Source organism: Pavona decussata, unplaced genomic scaffold (genome assembly GCF_977016875.1).
Source record: "Pavona decussata unplaced genomic scaffold, jaPavDecu1.1 SCAFFOLD_215, whole genome shotgun sequence".
NCBI lineage: Eukaryota > Metazoa > Cnidaria > Anthozoa > Scleractinia > Agariciidae > Pavona > Pavona decussata.
Window position 1 is genome coordinate 3,065,992 of NW_028145620.1, and position 19,391 is coordinate 3,085,382.

General features: G+C 37.9%; 3 protein-coding genes across 8 annotated transcripts in view; 1 reads left to right on the forward strand and 2 right to left on the reverse strand.

Annotated features, from left to right (window-relative positions):
- Window positions 1-4,343, forward strand: part of LOC146460044 (uncharacterized) — a 20,727-nt gene extending 16,384 nt beyond the window's left edge. The window contains exons 10-11 of one of the 4 annotated variants that reach the window (XR_014857783.1): window positions 340-1,295; window positions 1,338-4,343. Coding sequence is in view for 2 of the 4 variants with exons in the window: in XM_085088694.1 (XP_084944820.1) it covers window positions 340-578 (239 nt within the window). In the remaining 2 variants the exon portion in view is untranslated. Of the gene's footprint in view, window positions 1-339 lie in introns of all 4 variants that reach the window. The other 3 variants (XR_014857784.1, XM_085088694.1, XM_085088695.1) reach the window with 3 other exon arrangements.
- Window positions 2,259-12,821, reverse strand: LOC146460045 (bcl-2-like protein 1). Of its 3 annotated transcripts, none has more exons than XR_014857786.1 (3): window positions 12,011-12,459; window positions 4,563-7,977; window positions 2,259-4,391 (listed from the first exon to the last, which is right to left on the reverse strand). XR_014857786.1 is itself a non-coding variant. In XM_085088696.1 (3 exons), the coding sequence occupies exons 2-3, from the start codon at window positions 12,434-12,436 to the stop codon at window positions 7,864-7,866; spliced, it is 540 nt and encodes a 179-aa protein (XP_084944822.1). In that variant the 5' UTR covers window positions 12,437-12,554; window positions 12,664-12,821; the 3' UTR covers window positions 2,259-7,863. The 3 variants fall into 3 exon arrangements, 1 of the variants encoding a protein (XP_084944822.1); XR_014857785.1 differs by having other exon boundaries at window positions 2,259-3,476; window positions 3,509-7,977; XM_085088696.1 differs by adding an exon at window positions 12,664-12,821 and having other exon boundaries at window positions 2,259-7,977; window positions 12,011-12,554.
- A 4,475-nt stretch (window positions 12,822-17,296) lies between these two features.
- LOC146460046 (putative insulin-like peptide receptor) overlaps window positions 17,297-19,391 on the reverse strand; it is a 34,693-nt gene continuing 32,598 nt past the window's right edge. The window contains exons 27-28 of the mRNA XM_085088692.1: window positions 19,148-19,282; window positions 17,297-18,243 (exon numbers count right to left, since the gene is read on the reverse strand). Coding sequence (XP_084944818.1) covers window positions 18,018-18,243; window positions 19,148-19,282 — 361 coding nt within the window. The 3' untranslated portion in view covers window positions 17,297-18,017. The remainder of the gene's footprint in view (window positions 18,244-19,147; window positions 19,283-19,391) is intronic.

The following is a 19,391-nucleotide window of genomic DNA, read 5'->3' on the forward strand; positions in this document are numbered from 1 at the left end:
CTACAAGCTTACATCTGCATGTGCTTCATCACACTCCATTTGTGTTCTAACAAAAGAGGTCATTTTTATTCAACCGCAACTAGCTGTGCATGAATATTATAGTCACTAGCACAAAGACAAATACAGGTTACACTTGCAACTGTTTTGCTGTGTATTCAAAGCCCTCTTTGTTCATGGAGTTCTCAGGGAGCATATACTTATATTTAGTAATAAAACTGATTTTGTAATGACATACTTGAAAAAAAAAAGGTTTACATTGCTTACCGCAAGCTCTTTAAGAAACTAGGGCCTGTTGTGTAATTTGCAGTGATTCTCGTTTGAATTTACTCATGCAAACAGACTCACCAGGGCAATCTTCAACACCAGACAGATGTGAACTCAACTCTGCATCTACACCTGGGAACAAACAAGATTTGATCACAGCATGGTCACCCCATGTCCAGGGCAGTGTACATGAAGAATGTGCATGGTTTGGTATTGAGGAGGCAAGACTCAAGTCACCAGTATTTGAACAGATATACCAGACAGAACAATTTAGAGAATTGCTCAATTCCCTTTTAGTTGCGGAAGACAGGTAGAAGTGTCAAAGGTTGCGTTATATATTTTATTGATTTTTATGATAGTGATTGTATTTTAGTACCTAGAATTACTGTCAGTTAAGTCTATAGAATGAAACAATGGCTCTTGTATAACTATATTTCTGCAAAATCACTCTCAGTTTGTTTTACTTCAGAAATAAAAGTTGATGAATGATTTTTTTAAGACTCTCTGCTTGTACCAAGCGATTAAAAAACTACTGGCAGGTCACTTTTCTTCTGGAAGAGATGATATGGATTTGTCACGTCTGATCAAAAGACAGTGGTTATTTGATTAGTTCACATTACATCTCGCATTATCTGGAAGCGTAGTACTTAGACTTGTAAAAATGTAATTGGTATAATTCTGTGACCATGACAAAAGCAAATCATCTATGATTCATGGCAAAGGTACTGAGCTTTAAAGGTCAGTAATTTTAAGCTTTAAGAATATATGCAGCAGGTTTCTTTTACAAGTCACAGGTTACAGGTTTCTGTACCAAGCTGCATGTTGTGGTATTATACTATATAATGGAGACAGTTAAAAATATGGTTTATAGTTGAAGAAGCACCCAGATTAATTTTTGGAATTGCATCATCCACAGGTTCTTTGCATTTGAGTTCGCCTTTTGAATGCTCCTTTGCATGCTCATTCCTGGGGTGAGGGAGAGGGGTTGTAATTTTTTTTAACCATTTTCATCTGAAATTTTAACTATGTTAGTCTGAAAAAGTCTGAAAATGGGCATGAATTTTAGCGGCCAGGTCTGAAAAAGGGTAAATATTTTGGTCTAAAATAGGGCCAGGGTTCAAAGAACTGAGCTGCACACCATCACAAACAATCCGTGGGTGCTCATTTGCATAATCAGAGGTGTACAAGTCAGTGATGGAAACATTTTATACTGTTTATACTGGATTCTTTTGAATAATATTTTCACAAAAATATCCAATGGCTTTCCAGACCCTTCACATCATAGCATAAAATGATAAAGACACTTTATCTGCAACATTTTTTTTTCTGTTTGACATCTTCAGGCCATATTACCTATACCCTAAAATTGCAAAGTTTTAGGACCACTGCTTTCAGTCAGGTGCTATTTTCAAAGATATAGTTATTTTGGAGTGTTGTTACAGGTTTGCTGAACTTTGGAGTGTTGTTACAGGGGTGCTGAACTTTGGAGTGTTGTCACAGGGGTGCTGAATATTTTGGTGTGTTGTCACAGGGGTGCTGAATATTTTGGAGTGTTGTCACAGGGGTGCTGAATATTTTGGTGTGTTGTTACAGGGGTGCTAAAGCTTTCAGATGGGAAGTATTTTCTTCCCTTAGCTCTTCTTTTTGATTTCTACTTTGTGACCACTGACCTGTAACTTGTGACCTCTAAAGGACCTGTCAAGGAAACCTGCTGTGACGGAGTGTGTGCATTTTTTCTGCATTATTTCCTGACAACTCAAAGATGAGTTTTTTCACAAAATTTATGCAATAACAAGACAGCTGACCACAGTTACCCTGACTCTCGTCATCATCATCCGGATGTTTTTAAATTATACGCGGTAGAAATGCACAATGCTATAATTATTAAGGGATCACCCAGTTGTTTAGCTGCCAGGCATTTGTGTGAACACTCTGAGGATTTAGGTGGTTGTTTTAAGAATTCCCAACTTATACAAAAATAAATAGTCCTAAGGTTCACTTTGCATATAATGATTTTATTTGTGCCAAACACACAGCCATCAGTATTCAAAGCCAGACAAAAAGGTTATGTTTGGAATTGCAATTCTAAAATTGTTTCTAGAGAAAATCAAGTTATCAATTATTACAAGAGAGCAAACAGTAAATTTAACTACAACTATATGTTGTCACATTCCTTTTAACCTATCTCCTTCCTGATTTGTGTGCCACTGTTTGGATTACCTTTCATGCTGAGAGTCAATGTACTCCAGCAACCACAGGACTAGATTCATGCAGTTGCTAAATGGAAAGCAACAATTTAATCAAGAGATCCCAGTCTGAATGAACCCCCTCAGTCTTAAGAGATGTTAAAGGGACAGTATCACGCTATTTTTAGTAACACATTGAAAATCGGAAAGATGCTATTCGGTTGATAGCAGCCAAGATATAATGACAAAATTCCATTAAAAGGCTAGCAGAATGCAAAGAAACTATCCCCGGATATTTTCGCCAGCAGATGAACAAGATACAGAGGGGTTCAAAATTCACTGTTGTAACCCAGTAAAAATCGCGGGTTGTACTAAATTTTGGTTCAACCTTTCGTCTTAGAATCACTATTAATATTTCTTTAGCGATTGAGAAATTAAGTAACACAGTGTTCAAAGTTTAAAGTTAGTGAATTTTGGCCAAAAATCATGATATCTCCCATCGATCTCCCATGATACTGCCCCTTTAAGATCAGAAAAGGTTGTGTTCAAATGACCACAGTCTGGAAAAGAAAAAACAGTTCTAATAGCCTTTAGACTTCTTGTTTCAGGTAAAATAAATCTTCAAACTCATTTCCCATTTAAAAACTCAATATCCTGTTATGTGGGATTTTTGGTAGCTGCCATTGTAAGTATTCTTATTTCTGTATAAGGCCAACTGAACACTGTTAGCCCTCAAGGAACACTCCTACATTCAACAGTTACACTCCCTCCCTCTCCCAGTTTCTAAGTGTTTTATTTTCCTAAAACAGGAGCACACATTTTAAGCAAACAGAGACAAGAATATGAAGTCACTTGACAAAGCCTAGCAGGATTAATTAAATATATTGTTGTATACCAGTAGATATCACAACAGTTAAGTAGTTTAATACCTAAATTGCAGTTAAAGTTCCGTGAACTTACAATGCAACTTATTTTGGCCTTTATGTGTAATTAAACTGTGCTCAGCAGGTATGAATCAGTGTGACTCTGCTGTAGTAAATAGCTGTACTGTCTTCAACAAACTGAACACAGCAGGGCACCACATTTTCAATAAGGCATACCATGTAGCCTGGGAACAAGCTTTCTTGGGGTGGAGGGTGGGAGGGAAACCTCTTTCTCTTTCCCACCACCCCCAAGAGAGTTTGCTCACAGGCTACTGCCTCTTGTTAAAGTGCATGCTTTTGACACCAATCTGTTTTCAGGTGACTGAACACAGCTTTTTGTGCATGTTCTGTGGTGAAAGCTGATGATGTGTCAGCATGTGCTCAAGGACTGATAAAAACAAGCATAGCGCCAAAAGACCAATCTTTTCATTGTATAATAAAAGAAAGTGCCAGTTTTCTTCATACAATAACTTGGTTAGAATTTTCGGAAAGTTTCTGTAAGATTTAATTTAAAAGGACATCATGTCAGAAAAAAACGCAATCTAATTATTGCATGTTTTTTCACCTACCAGCGCATGTGCAGTTCACCAAAAAAAACTGAGACTGGCTATTTTTGTGAATCTCAAGAAAATGTGTTATTTTCTCAAGAACCAGTCATTAGAATTTTATGAAATTTGACAGAGAAACACTTCATAACACAGGGAAGTGGTTCATTGCAAAAACATTGAATTTAACAGAAAAGTGTCTAATAATCAGGAATTTAATGTGAAAACAATAAACAAGCAATTCTTAAAGATCCCTCTGTTAAACATTTATGGCACCAATTTTATATGCAAGGATGTTGTAGAGTTTGTTACAGACAAACGATGGAAAAATCTAATGACCCAATTTTCTGCATATTATTAACAATACTAGTGGTACTGAGCTCAGCTTAACTAACAAAATAAACACATCTTTCATTGGAACTTACAGCTTGCCTATTTTGAACGCTCAGGGTGTAAGTGATAGACCTATTCGGCTAACGCAATGTTGTACCCAATTCAAATCCTTTGGGCATAAAATGTTTTGTTCTGAGTATTTCCATATGCAAATAAAATAAACAAAGAATCTTAACCCCAGGGGATCTGAATTGGGTACAACATTGGGTTAACCGAATAGGTCTATTGAAATTATTGAGACATATACTTACTAAGGTACTACTAAACTGTGTTCATCCAACTTTTATAAGACAACTAGTCTAAATTCAACTGACCAATCAAAATGCAAGAACTGTACCAGGAGAAGGATTTGTCAGTCTCAATACAATACCAGTAACATTACTGCTAATGACTTGACATGCTAGGAATGTAGCTGTGTAGCTCTGTATGACAACCAAATCAGCTTCCAAAAAAAATCCCCTTCATAAACTGGTTAACTTGCTGAATTTGTTTTACTTCAGAAGGTACACGTTTGAATTGAATGGAAGACAGCACCCCCTTTCTCGTGAAAAATGGTTCATATGTGCCGTTGGTACACTGCATGTTACGTTTGTGAACATCCTGGAAACCACTTCTTTTTTTTTTTGAGGGGGGGGGGGAGGGCCAGTCTTTGCAGTACTATCTTTTGAATTGAAAAGTTCTATCTATATAGGATGGGGTGAAACCTAATAAAATAAATAAAATAATCTATAAGTTTAAGAAGACCTATTTTCCCTTGTGTACATGCTACAGGTGGATACTATGGTAAACGTTTAACACTGAATTACCTCAGTTGATAAAACTTGGCTTATAAAATAAATAAAATATAAATGGGAAAACCAGCCCTTTAAAACTATTCAAAAACAAAAATTAAAATATCATTATATACACATATTTATGACAATTACAATTTTGGCTCAGACTAAAATCAAGTTACTGTCAATGTTTAAATCATGTAATATTTAATATATAATTGTGTTCTAAATACATAATTTGCAAACATCAGCTAATAAGATCAACTTAGACCCTGTCCACACCAATCCTCAAATTTTATAACATGGAACTTTAGTTCAATTGGCCTTCCAACCACACCAAAACGTTCTTTTTTTTTCTTTGATACCCAAATTGAACTTTTTGATGTAATTGTTTTTAAAAAATTATGCTTTCTTGGCACAGTGTTGATGGCAAACAACTTTTTGAAAATTTTTTAGTCAACTGGTTTTAGTGATGCCATTTCAGTATGGATGGAAGACAAAGTTCCAACATATGGCAAAAACAACGCAGAAAGGCTGATGTGGATGGAAATATCCAGATTAGAGTGGATCAGGCTTTATGCTCTCCTACAAAATAAACTTTATTTATGTGTTACGTTACCTTAAGCACAGATCTACTGTGATATCAATGTGTGCTTAAGCAAACATGCAAGTCTACACTTAATGGAAATCATGTTTATACCTTTGGACTGGTGATATGGCATGACTATTGTATATGGCTGATTAAGGAGGATGTATGTATGTATGCATCTAGTGACAAACCGCAGTTTTATAGCCTTTTTTCAGTACTTCTGGTGTCTCATGGTACAATTTACAAAATTAATGAATATCAAGTAAATTTTCCCCTAGTATAAAGTAGATCAATAATTATTATTACTCTTTAATGTCTGGCTGCTGACAATATATTTGATGGTACTGGAAAATTAACCCTTTACAACACTAAATGACATAGCCTGACCCTGCTCCAAAAACAATGTAAGATAGTAACACAACATAGTGGGCAAAGACGCTTGTCATAACCTCATACACACACACACACACACACACACGCACACACCACACTATTAAAGAGGTTTGTTTATAATGCCATTTGAGGCAAATATATTTCTACAATAGTAGATACGAACTCCACTCCACATGTACCAATAATCTAGCCTAACCTGACTAGACACATGTATTTGAATTGGTTCTGTCAATGACCAAGAAAGGCCTACAAATCTGTTCATGTGCTGTAAAATACACATAACAAATGGCATTAAATGGAGAATAGTATAATTTGTTAAATATTGGTACTAATAATAAATTTTTGTTGAACTTCACTACAGTCTAATGTATTTATCTACTGTACCTGATCAAAGCCCTAATGCTATTTATGAGAAAAAAAATACAAGTACTATAAGTGTCATCTTCACCTTATTCTCAGTTCAGCTCATTTAATAGAAGGATAAGTCTAACTCCAGGAAGGCCAGTTGCCAACCTGCAGATCACTGTGAACTTATGTAAAATCGATGAAATGGAAAGAGTAACTTCAAGTTTCTACTTTTACCATGTGCCTAAAATTTGTTACTACAAATTTGACCTGTTCCTCATTTGCCTCCAGTCTTCATGATATCCACAGTCCTCACAATGTACCCAGTCTGCAGTGCATAACCCTGCAGTCCCTGTTGTATACGACTGGAAGTTATACTGTCTTGCACCTCCACAACCGTCTGCAGCTACATTATTGTGAACTTATGCCTCTGTCTTAATCTTGACAAATTATTCACTATAAATAATATTACTTTGTTTCCATAAATAATCTTTGAAGCAACACAAATGATTAAACAAGATTTTTTAAACATTGCTTCAAAAGAGTAATCCTAGTCTCTCGTATATTTTGAAGAAAAGACTAGTTTGACCTTAAATTATTTTAATATTTTACAATCAAACTTATCAATATTAATATTTAATAACTGATATTTCATCAGCTGTGTCTTAGCATGAGCACATCACAAAAACATGATTGACCTAATTTAGCTCCAATCACAAGTTTGTTATCAAAATATTGAAAGTGACAGGTGAACATTTGCAACAATTCCATCAATAACAATCATGATTCAAAATGAAATTTCCATTATAAACATTAATAAAGATTTGTCTTTTATAAGCCATGGTTAGGCATACTCTCATCCAAACTTCGGTAACGTGCTGTTTGAAACATGTCATGTTTCGTACCATATAAGCTTGTCAGTCATGTTTCAATGAATTGTATTCATGCTTAGATGTAACTGACTGTAATAATATAAAATAATTGTTTTGAAGGTGAAGGCACAGGCAGCCCAAGCTCACTATCCAATAAAATGAATGTGAAGTTCATTTTACATTTTGTATGAGAGATTCACTTCTGCTATTAAAATGTTAAAATATAAAACATGGAAATGAACTTCACTTACCTCGATGCAGTGTTTTTTTTGTCTTCTGTATAATTGACCTACTTGGGGTCATGTGATTTGGATAGTGACATTGGACCCACCTGTGGTGGGAGGTGAGCTACTATGTAGGGCTGCTACTCAGTTGATTTGACTCATCAACAATCTAAGAAACCCATAGAATTTTCTTACAGGGAAGTCTTGTTTAAATTAATTTCCATCTAAAGAGGGTTAAACCTGATCTTGACTGATGATAATGCAATTATCTCAGGGAATGAATATAATGCTTTTAATAACCAAAACATCCTTCGCAAGAACAACACATCAAATTTAATACTTATGTTGGTTCTGGTTCATCGACTGTACATAAAAGCTGCTAATGTCCCAAGTCCAAGAGTTGTAAGAAAAACGCCTCTCCACCAGGCACCATCTTGACCTCTGTCATTGAACTGTTCTTCAAGGCCATCCTGAAAACAACAACAAATATATGATAACCAGCCACCAAAAAATCCAGACCAGCACACATTCATTTTGAAAAGCAATCAAGCTTTTAACAGAGTACACATGAACAACTTTGCATGCTATAAGGAAGGGGTTCCAGAGCATGCTTCATAGAAGAGGGTCGTACAGGGGTATTTTCGTGATGGGTGATTAGCTGATTTTAGGGACCGTTCATTTTTTATGAGCATGGGGGGGCTGGTGGGATTTAGGGGGGGGCCACGAGAAAAAAAATGGCACTAAAGGGGGGGGCTACCAAAAAAAAATGAGTGAAAGAGGGGGGGGTCACCAGAAATAATTGGCTAGTAGGGGAAATTGAAAGTGGCTCAACACAGAAACAGATGAAGAAATTGAATATTATTTCAATTTTATTTAATGCGATTTTCCTAACCACTTTTAATTTGTTTTACATACTGAGGTCCAAATCTGCATTTTATATTAACAACAACTGAGGAAATGAAGCATATCTGTTGGAAAAGCAATAATGAATATAAACTGAGGTAGACACCTATGTTTGTACAAGTTCAAATTAATATAAAAACGTATCAGTCTCACTATTGAATCATCCTTGGGGGAGTAGTTTTCTACAAAGTGGTTGTACTCTGAACTATATTAATAGATTGTTTAATGTTCTTTTTAATAGTACTCACTTTTATAAAGACTGTTGATTAGTAAATTATTTGAACCCAGGAGTATCAGTAGACTCAGTAGTATGCCTAGTGTGAACATCCAGATTAGTTTTAATAATAGAACTGTTGTTGGTGACTTCAGTTGACGGTAAATCTGAGCCGTAAGCCATCTTCAGAAAAGCTTGTAACTGTCATTTTTAATAGCAGTACTTTAATATCCAGGCGCGTAGGAGGGGGGGTTCGAGGGGTTCGAACGAACCCCCTTTACAGATCAGTAATGGCGGAAGAAAAAGCACTTAATGAGAAGGTTGAGCAATTACATGAGGTGTACCATGCGAGAGAGTAGAATGTCTGCCCTGGTTCTAATGCATATCAAATATGATATGCCTGTCAATTTTGACGAGATAGTCAATTTGTTCGAAGGCCTACACCCGAGAATGATGCAGTTTACCAGCTTGGTGTATGACTATCAGTAGATCGAATAGCTATCAGAACTCAACAGCGGAATGTACATTGAACTTTCTTGTTTAAGTTGAAACAATTATGCCGTAGGAATGATGTATATAGCTCAAAAAGCTGCTGTAAAACAAATTTGTGATTTGCCTAAAATGGGTCTCAAAATGCAGGAAATGAGGTTTCTGGGAACCTAGATTTTCAAAAATTTCCGGGGGAGCATGCCCCCGGACCCCCCTAGTAAGCAAGATTTGGGGCTCAACGAACACCCCTATCTAACCCTTACCTACGCGACTGATATCTGTGCGTCCGCTGTTTTTTTCTGTTTAATATGACTCGTAATCGTTGATTGGTATGCTTCGATCCGTATTTTGTTAGTCAAATCTGTACGTGTATTAATTGTTTCTACTCGAAGGGGAGTAATTTCACGTTAACCATTTGCTTGATTAATTTTTATAGTTTCTTTGAGAATCTAAATGGAAATTTAGGGTTTGTCGTTGCCGTAAACGTGTTGCTATCTATAAAACGTTTTTTTAAACAAGAGAAATCTTTAACTAAGTAGAGAACGGTTACTTGTTAATAGTACTGTAAAGAAATCACAGTAACAATTACGTTTATCTTTGATATAAACAGTACATAAGCGTTTTGTTAAAGTTAGGAGTATGATTTGTTTCTGGTTGGGCGGGAGGGGGGGGGGTCATCAGAAAAAAATAGTTCTGCTGGGGGGGGGGCCATGTGGAAAAAAATTGCATGCTAGGGGGGGGTCATACAGTTTCGTAGTGGCAATTAACCAAATCCCACCAGCCCCCCCATGCTCATAAAAAATGAACGGTCCCTTATTTCCTGTGAAACGTGAATGTAATAAATTATTCTTCGTAATCGGTGACCTGAAGGTTTTGTGTGACCCGTGAAGAGCTTGAAAACAAAATTTTCATTTCTGTGATCTGTGATTTGCTATTTTTTCTGTTCGTGAACCGTGCAAGAGACCCCCCCTGTACGACCCTCATAGAATATTAAACTATACAGTAATTTAACACTGCACAGTTCCAGGCAATTTCCATACCCACACCCTGGGGAAATTCCAAGAAGGGGACAGGGAGATAAACATTTTACAGAGAAATGTTAACATATGAAGCTTAACTATCATGCATAAAAAGGACTTCTTGAAAAAGAGTGCTGAACAGTCTTACTTGGCAGATTTCAAGGACGGTGCCTACTAATACCAAAGAAATATTTGAGGATAACCATGCATTTTTAGAGATAATTTAGCAACAATAATTCTAAAAAGCAGTAAAATACGAAGCAATGTATGGCATTTTTTTACAAATTGAAGCTTGATTATCTCTGAAAAATGGATGGTTACCCCCAATTTTCTTTTTGGATACCAAAAGCACTGGCTAAGTTCTGCTTTCTCCTTATAGTTTTAAACCAAGCAAAAAATATCCCATAAGAAACCTGAGTATCTTGAGATGCGCAGAGTGTATGTGCAGTAACTAAAGTAGGCACCGTCCTTAAGGCAGGAAGAAATGTGTCAACAAATTTACCAATCAAACATGCTAAACATCAAACTACCTATTCCCCCTACCCCGCCACCCATTTGGGAAACTTTTGTTATGATGTCTGACGGCTTACCAGCCATAAGGCGCCTACAGTTAGGAGAAGCTAAAGCGAGTTAAGAAAATACCAAGAAGGTATACATCTTGTTAATTGTGTAGTGAAACATTCAACTTCTAGTTGCTCCCACAAACATCTGTGCTTAAGTTCCTTAATATCTGATCTGCACCCAATAATAGTGATTCGAGTGGTTCCTTTGGGGAGGCAAACAACCTACTAGATACACTCTGGGAAAACACTCATCATACCTCTTATAAACACAAAAAATTGATTTGCACATTTTTTTTATAAAGAGAAATTGAAAATTTTCTCTTCTAGTTTCCAAAAAGTTATAATGGTTTATACAATCGTAAAACTTAAGAGGAAGTTGATACAACTGCATAACACGAGTTTCCAGGCCACGACCCCTTTGATGCGATATTTTCGATATGACAAAAATTTATTTGCCCTGACAAGAATGATCACTTGATTCTCTCAAAAAATATATATTTGTTTTGCGTGGATATAAACAGAGAAATTGAGAACACGTCCAAACGGGTCCATGCATTGAGGAGAGAGGAAAACTATTTAAATTTCAAGTCTTATCACTAAGATCTTTTCAAACCGTTTAAAAATAGCCTTAACTAAAAAAATTCCACACATTCGTTGGTACAAATAAGTTGCTTTCTCAGCAACATCCCTGCGAAAACACCCAAATTCCAAAACAATTAAGTTCGTAAAGTAATCGGCACGCAAGGCATGTGATTACGCTTATGTACAATGTACCAAGATGTACAACAATGTGTACGAATTCTCTTGAGGTTGGACACAAGCTCGGCTCTAAATCTAGTTACTAAAAGTTGTTGCTTTTACGATTGATTTTGTACCATAGGCCCTCATACTAGAATTACAAATTGCTTGAGCTTCCGCCCACAAAGATTTCTCTCGAACGCTGACAAAACATTCCAAACATGTTCTCGTCAAACAGAAAGCCGATAAACTATTTCGTCTCTTTTGTTTGCAATATTTCCTTTTTATCCGTCGAGCTAATTACGTCTGATCTTGGAATGTTTTATCTCACCCAACCAATGACCAGAAGCAATCGCTTTTATAATTTATAAATACCAGTTTTTGACAGCTGAAAACGACACAAAACTTCAAGCTTCCATTGTTTACGCGAGAACTTTCAATTATTACGAACCTCCAACGCACGTAACCAGGGTTTTGAAGAAATACAAGAGGTATATGTGTGGTTGATTTTTTCCAGGGGTTTAAAACACGAGTAAGCATAAATAAAAATAATGAAAATACTTTAAGTGTTACGTACCCATCCACCATGATTCTCAATCCATTCACTCAGGCCACCAACGTATCTTCCAACCCATTCAGTGACTGAAGCAACAAGATCCTGCATGTGGTGTTGATCGCAATAAACAGCAAGTTTTCCTCCAAAAGCAAATAGCGCCACTATTCTCCCCCAGTTAATTCCATCCACGAATACCTCGCTAGCAATTTCGACAAAAGTTGGATAGGCAGTAGTCCGAGTAATGTTCAGTTTGTGGCACAAATTGCTTAATAGTGAAGGGTATTGCTCTTCTATTTGGTCCGCAAGTTTGCGCAGCGTTACAGCAGTAGATGACATGAGGATTGGGCCATTTCCGAGTCTGTAAGAAATAAAATCTTTAGCAAGGGCCTGGGCTTGTTGAGCTGTCGGCGAATCTTCAGCTTTCGGCAGTTTGAGTCGACTCTCCATAGGGCTTTATAGTTTTAACCATTTATTGGTACAGACCATACGCGCGTTTCACCTCTATACCCGTACTATGAAGTCTTCCTCGCCTTCTCTTTGCGAAGTTTCCCTTCGCCCCATCTGCCTATAAAGTAACTTTTATAGTGAGAAAATGAAACACTGCAACCTAACTTTCGAAAACGCAAGGAGTTAAGAAACCTCGACGCTTTCAAAAGTAAACAAATCGAAATTACCTTCCGCCATCGCTGCAACCGAAAAGCCGAAAGGAACTCTATGATGTCGGTGAATATTTATAACCTTGACAAGGAATTTAAACACATGACTTACAGTCATTGGTTCAAATCAACCAGTATTGTGGAGACATGGCTCCTTTATTGGAACGATATTGTTGAGAAAAATTTTGAATTCCCGCGAAAGTGATGTCATCAACACGCGTTCCAAATGCGGCTTTCACATGCATGTCGTATCAGATCCCGTTGCTTGGTTTTCTGATTGGCTGATAGCCCCATTAGAACATGCTGCGTCAGGTCTATATTTAGCTAAAATTTTTTTCGCCAAAAACCAGGCCAAAAATCTTTCCGCGAACAGTGGCACGTTGTTTGTTTCAATTTAGTGTCCGATTGTCATCGTGAAGGACAAGAACTCCAAAGACCTGAACTTTGATTTGCGAACCTTTTCAATCACTTCTGCAACTTATCATTCAACTTCAGCTTGAGGAACTCTCCCGAGAAAAGATACGTATTTGTATTTTCATCGATTTCAGATTTGAAGCAGTGTTTTGTTTTGAAGCGAGAAGAAAGGTGGTTTCGCCGCTAACCGGCCGGTCGAGTGCGTAGCGGAAAACTACATTTGCCTCGCGTAGACAAGAACAATCACTCGATTGAGATAATATTCAACAGCTGGGAAACAGAATTTTTGACTGTTCAGGAGTGGATTGACGACTAACTACTCGAACAACAGTGAAATAAGTTCGTGCTTCGTGACAGTTGTCGACGCGCTTTATATATTCTCAACGGTTGGAGCTGGAAAAAACAGCAACTGTGCTTTGTGAGGTAAACAGACTTAAATGAACATGGAGTCACACCTTAGCAGAATTACAAGACTGAGCAATGAAAGAGTAACTGAGAACTTGACCAGAGGGCAAAATGAGCACACTACGCGATCATCAGACCATGTGGAAAACGGCCAACAAGCTGTGACGCAGTTGAATTTTGACGAGATTTTGTCGAACAATAACGATGTTAGTCCGCGGCAAATTGGCCAGATCCTGCGAGCTCTAGGAGATGAGCTCAACGATGCCTTCAAATTTCCAATTAGAAGCAGTAAGAACGGATAGACTTGTGAAGAAAGAGTGGGAAGGTCTAGAAAAGTTGTACACGGCCGAATCTTGCCCGATTCCGGACATGTACGTGTAAAGCTTACTGGAGGCTCAGAGGAGCCTTGAACAAGCCAAGTTAAACGCAACTTTAGCTTCGATTTATTGCTAATTTTAAAGTTTTCCATCGAGAATACGTGGTGAGATTGTTATTCAATTTACATTCACGTGCCCTTGAGACGTGATCTGCCAAGGCGACGGTCGATTGTCAAACAGCGATTGGCCAAGTTAAGATCATAATTTACTTTCTTTTTATGGAAAGAGTTCGAATTGCTGCTTGAAAAGTCCCCATGGGATAAATCCTTTAGAGCAGTTTTATGCCTTAAAACCACCTTATGATTTAAATCAAGCTGTTCACGTTGTTGCGATTATTGTAATTGTAAGTGGTGGATCGGTCTGTATATACATCGCTAATATAGAAACCAGTTAGAAGCCGGCCATTGCTGTGTACATTTGTAAATGTGGCTTATTAAACTTAAAGAAAACGTGTAGATAACTATTAAGGCGCTAGTATTGTAAAATTAAGAGATGTAAAATTGGTTAATTTATTTTAAAACGCTATAGATGTGCAAAGCTCAAGGTTAACTGTATTTATTTTTTGGCCGGAAATTGGACGTGTGTCATACGTGCGTACGTGTTTTGTTTTTGTACGTATTCTTGCGTGACCACCGGTATTCAGTTTCCAAACGAGTCGTTCCACAACATTATTAAAACCATAAACATTAGCTGCTTTTCCTTCTTGTTTTTTCTCGCGGAGTATTAAATTGAGGATCCATTAAGGGGAGGGGAAAATTTATTATATGGATTGACAACAAAATAAATTAGGATCTCGCAGTTAGCTTTTAAAACGTTGTTTGTTTCGGCAATATTTTTAACCCGTGATGATTTGTGTACTTTACGAATCCTTTGTTCTTTTGTTTTGTACATGTACTTTGACCACTTTGCAAAGTTCTTTTCTGTTTCTAGACTGTTTCGTTTTCTTATGATAATTTTTCGTTTTCGTGTTTTCGTTTTTCAATAAGCCACATGATTGTTCGGTTGCTGGTATTTTTGGCACAGGACAACGACAACAATACAACCAGTCATCACTAAAAATAATCTGCTTTGCCGGCGATTTGTACACGTGGGACGCTAAACATGTCAGAACTTGTCCAACGCCTGAAAAGGTCTCCTTGGCCTTATTGAAATTCGGATGAACGCAGTCTTGGCTCTTTCCTTGGGCTTCGGACTCGATTTTCTTTTAGCACTTAGGCTGTTCAGGAGCTTACAGACGTGGACCAAATGTGCCCCAGTTTTGGCCATTGTTTCTTTCATTTCTGTCGTTTCCCTTGATACCCCAACGGCAATGCAAACTGGAAGTTATCAGTGGGGGTGTGTTCCCGGGAGGGCAGCTTGCGGGTTGGAAGAAAAAGCAAAAAGATCATTCGCTCGTTAAACATACTAACAGTAAACAAGTGCTCTAAAATCGTACTTTTCTTTGAATAATCAAGGCCATCTTACCTCGCAGAAATTTTCTGGGCAACATTCTCTACATTTCCTGTCAGCCTTCGAGCTTGAAACAAAAGAGTATTTTTCATCAACTATTGACAGAATTAATAAAACCTTTAATGAAACCTAGGAAAAAGCTTTTATCCGAAAAAAAAATAATAAAAAATAGAAAAAAATGGGACCCTATCCTTTTGGAAGATTTCAATTTAGACGTTTAGTTCCTATTGCAGTTAAGAACCTGGGTACTCCCTTGGGTAGCCAGCGAGTCACCCCCTTGGGTAGCCAAGCTCCTGAACTAGTTGAGAAAATTTGACTTATGTTCACTTGAGAAGCAAGTTCTAAAAATTCTTCGTCAGTTTCAGTTTCAACACATACCCCAGAGGTTGCAACCCATCTCTGTGGACCAGGAGGGGGGCCTAGTATAGGGTTTGACACTACATTCAGTCACTGAAAAAAAAAAAACATTAAGTTTTTCACAGCGTGTCCTTCTGATTTTCTCATCCGCTATAGAAGGAGTGACGGTCGCGAGATCTTCCTTTTTTTAAGGGAGAGGGAAGGGGTGAAGAGGAAAAAAAAAAAAACAAACAAAAAAAGCGAAAGCCCTGAAGTTGCTGTGTCTTTGACCGAAACTAAGCTGGGTTGAAAAATTGCCGTAATGCAAAGGATGAGGAGGCGAGAAAGCAACGGTCTTAATTAACATCACTTGTGCCAAGCTATCAGCTGAAGAACAATGTACTTTTCGGTGTTTTCTCGTAGCGTGGCTCCATGTACACGTACGTTTTTTTCTATGAAAACGTTTCCATCCCAGCCGACTACTGCCGTCCCTTTTCCCACTCGTGACGGGCTGCGCCTAGGACCTAAGAAAAACAAGTTGACTCCACCGAGGTATTCAAGTAGGCAGCTAGGGAAGCACATTAAGTTCTAAGGCCAACACGATATTTTGGCACCCCGACTTCCACAACTGTACAGTGCGCACTCGGACCAGCATTCTTTAGGCCCATCCCATACTCTAAAGATCGTCTCCGCTGGATAGCAAACGTTCAAGGTTTCTTGGTGCATTTTTAAAACATTTCAGTGTCGTTCTCGTCTCAACTTTCGTGCAAAAACCCACGGAAATTAAACGGTTGCTACGCAGGGCAGATCCGCAACAAAACTTGCTCGTTTAGAGCTTTCTTTTTCCGTGCACCCTGTAGGATGCTGCCTTGTCTTAAGATCGATTGGTTTGCCAAAGCAAACGAAAATACTACTAGTGTCGGATCTCCGGTTAAACAACGCGGAAAAACCGCTGAAAATGTTTATCTTGACAACGACCAATCTCTCGTTCCATCGTTTAACTTCTCACTCACAGCTTAGATAGAACATCGAAACATCAAGGCGAAAAACGGAACACTACTGAAAGTTAGAAATAAACGTGCGAGGGACAATTCATTTCCATCCATTATACTGTAAGCCTATAAAGTTTCTTGGAATAACCACATCCGTATCACGAGCTGAATACTGTTAAAGTGCAACTAACCCCATTTTTTTTTTTTCTTGCGCTGAATGAGATCTCCTAATTTTCTTGGGTCCAGTTGTTCATAGCCCGATTAAGCTAATCATGGATTAATGTGAACTCTGATTTAAGCTTAATTACTAATCGGTAAAGATTCTTCCAAAAGATTTTTGGCCGTCAGTTTTGACTTAGACTTTCCTTTACCTTTAGCTTGAAATCAAGGCTTTAAAACAACTTTCAAATAGCGAGATGAAAACCTCGATTAATTTTTAATCGTAGATTAACGTTCATCGGCTTTCGAACAACCCGGTCCTGATTACCTGTGCGAAAAAAATTTGGTTCGTAGCATTTTTCTTTTAATTTTTATTTGCCCAGGAAAGTCGAACAAAATTTTTCGCACAGGTAATCAGGACAATTAGGAGTTGTCTTTTAGCAAAAGAAGAAAATTGCGGTTAGGTGCACTTTAAAACGATTAATTTACCAAAATAAAGAAGAAAATTGAGTCGGGAAATTTTTCATGAAGAATCGCTAAGTAATTTATTCGCAAAACTATAGTTACAATGAGGATATGTTTCCTGCACTTCTTCATTGCACGTTATTTCTTAAAATTCTTATTTTAAAACCTGTATATGAAGTAGGTTGTTTACTCTTAGCTTTATCGTCCTCTTATTAAATTCATATGAACAAGCGTATTATCTTGACAAGCAATACGACACTACCGTCTGCACAAGCTAACGGACCTATATTGACGAAAGTTAACGAGAGTTGATGAGAACGCATGAGAGTCAATACGTTTGACGCGACCACATGCTTCTGACATCGCAGGAGAATTTATGAGAATCCATAAGATAAAATGAGAATGCACGAGAGTTAATAGGCAGGCAAGTACTAGTTGCGCCACTCGCATGAAACATGTCGAGACGAAAAGAGCGCGTCGGAATTCAAACACTTTAACTTTCCTCTTCAGTTGAACTGGGCTTAGGAACATTTGATATCCCAGACCGTGAAGCGTTTTTGGAGTAGAACCATGTGCCACTCCTCAACAGCTGTGGACAGGAGACTCATTTAAACTGTTGAAGTAGACACCGAGCATAGGAAAGACGCGAGGATCACTTTCTGCACACACTTCAGTTCTATGATGGTTTAACATTTAGTACAGACTAATCATGATAGTGAGCTGTGCTCGATATACAAAGCCTAGCTATAATACATCTTCGTCATGTTCATTTGTTTTAAGTTGCCGATTCGACGTTGAGGGTGGAGTCTGCAGTACCAGATTTGTTTTTGTGCTTGTAATGACTGCTTAACAGTCCTTTTAGTTGATCTTCAGGTAGAGTGTGGTAAAACGAACGCTCACGGAAAGTGTCTGACAAGTCTTTCTCAAGCATATTAATCAGGTACACGAAGGTTGGCCGAGCTTTGGCGTTGAACTGCCAACATAGCGTCATCATTTCATATCTGAAAACACACAAAACAAGCATGTTGACTGCAGTGTACTAACTCAATTCATTCAATTTATTTTGCTACAGTACGCTTAATGTTCATCTGCAAACGAAGTACAGGTAATCACAATGCTAATCAACAGGCCCACAAAAAACGCAAATATCAACCCACCAGAACTCTTGCCGCAAAGCGCAGGGAAATTTGGTAAGGCAAATCACGAATGGACCAGTGGATCAGCGAAAAATAATTTTACCGTTTACTCTGTTAACTGTATGACCAGTTAACAAATTGTATGAATGTGTGGACGAAAATCTTCATACATTGATATTTTGTTGTAAGCCTTTTCGAACAAAAGTAAGTAATAAGTTACTCATGTCAGAAACAAAAGAGAGGGAGTCGAGGATAAGACATTGAAAAAACACCCAAATTTGGAGAAATCGCGGGCCTTGCTTACTCGAGATGGTTCCAACGTCTGTTAGTCTCAAAATATTACAAAGGAAATGAAAATTCTATATGAGTGGGTCACAACATTTACAAACCCTAACTACCACGAGCTTGCGGGATTCGATGTCGCGTGGGGATAAAAATGGGAACATGTCAAACTTCCTAATGACATTGATGTTTTGTTGAATTTTTCAAATTGGGGAGAATTTGAAAAGAAAGTCACTTAAAACTGTCCCAAAAAATAGCAAGGGGTTGCCGACCATTTAAGAAAGTAAAATCCAGGTGAAGGGTGTAGACGCTATTGTCTACGCTCCATGTATGACGTGGCATACAACACGGATTGTGCGCAGTAAGCATGCACAGAAATAATTGGCACGCATGTCCTTAACCATCAGGAGGCTCAAAAACCTTATAACAAAAAGTAAACTATCAATATGGAACCATAGATAAGTGGAAAACAGAAAAGGCGACTCACAGCCTGTCGGGACATTCCTCTGGCTTCTCCATGAGCCCTCCATCCACCACATATTTGAGAACTTCTTCGTTTGATTTTCCGGGGTAGGGTTGGGAGGCCAGTGTAGCCATCTCCCAGATCACCACACCAAAGGACCTGTTCACCGAAACCAAAAAGCAACTGGGTGAGGGAACGCTAATTATTAATTATTTATCGGGTGGGATGGACTGAAAAAATTTAAGGAGCGGGGATGGAGTGCGGGTTA

What these genes read in the sequence shown, in the direction of transcription:
- LOC146460045 (XM_085088696.1), bottom strand. Translation starts at nt 12,436, where the DNA reads ATGGAGAGTCGACTCAAACTGCCGAAAGCTGAAGATTCGCCGACAGCT. An exon ending in TTGAGAATCATGGTGGATGG is followed by an intron (nt 7,978 to 12,010) that starts GTACGTAACACT and finishes TGTTGTTTTCAG; the next exon opens with GATGGCCTTGAAGAACAGTT.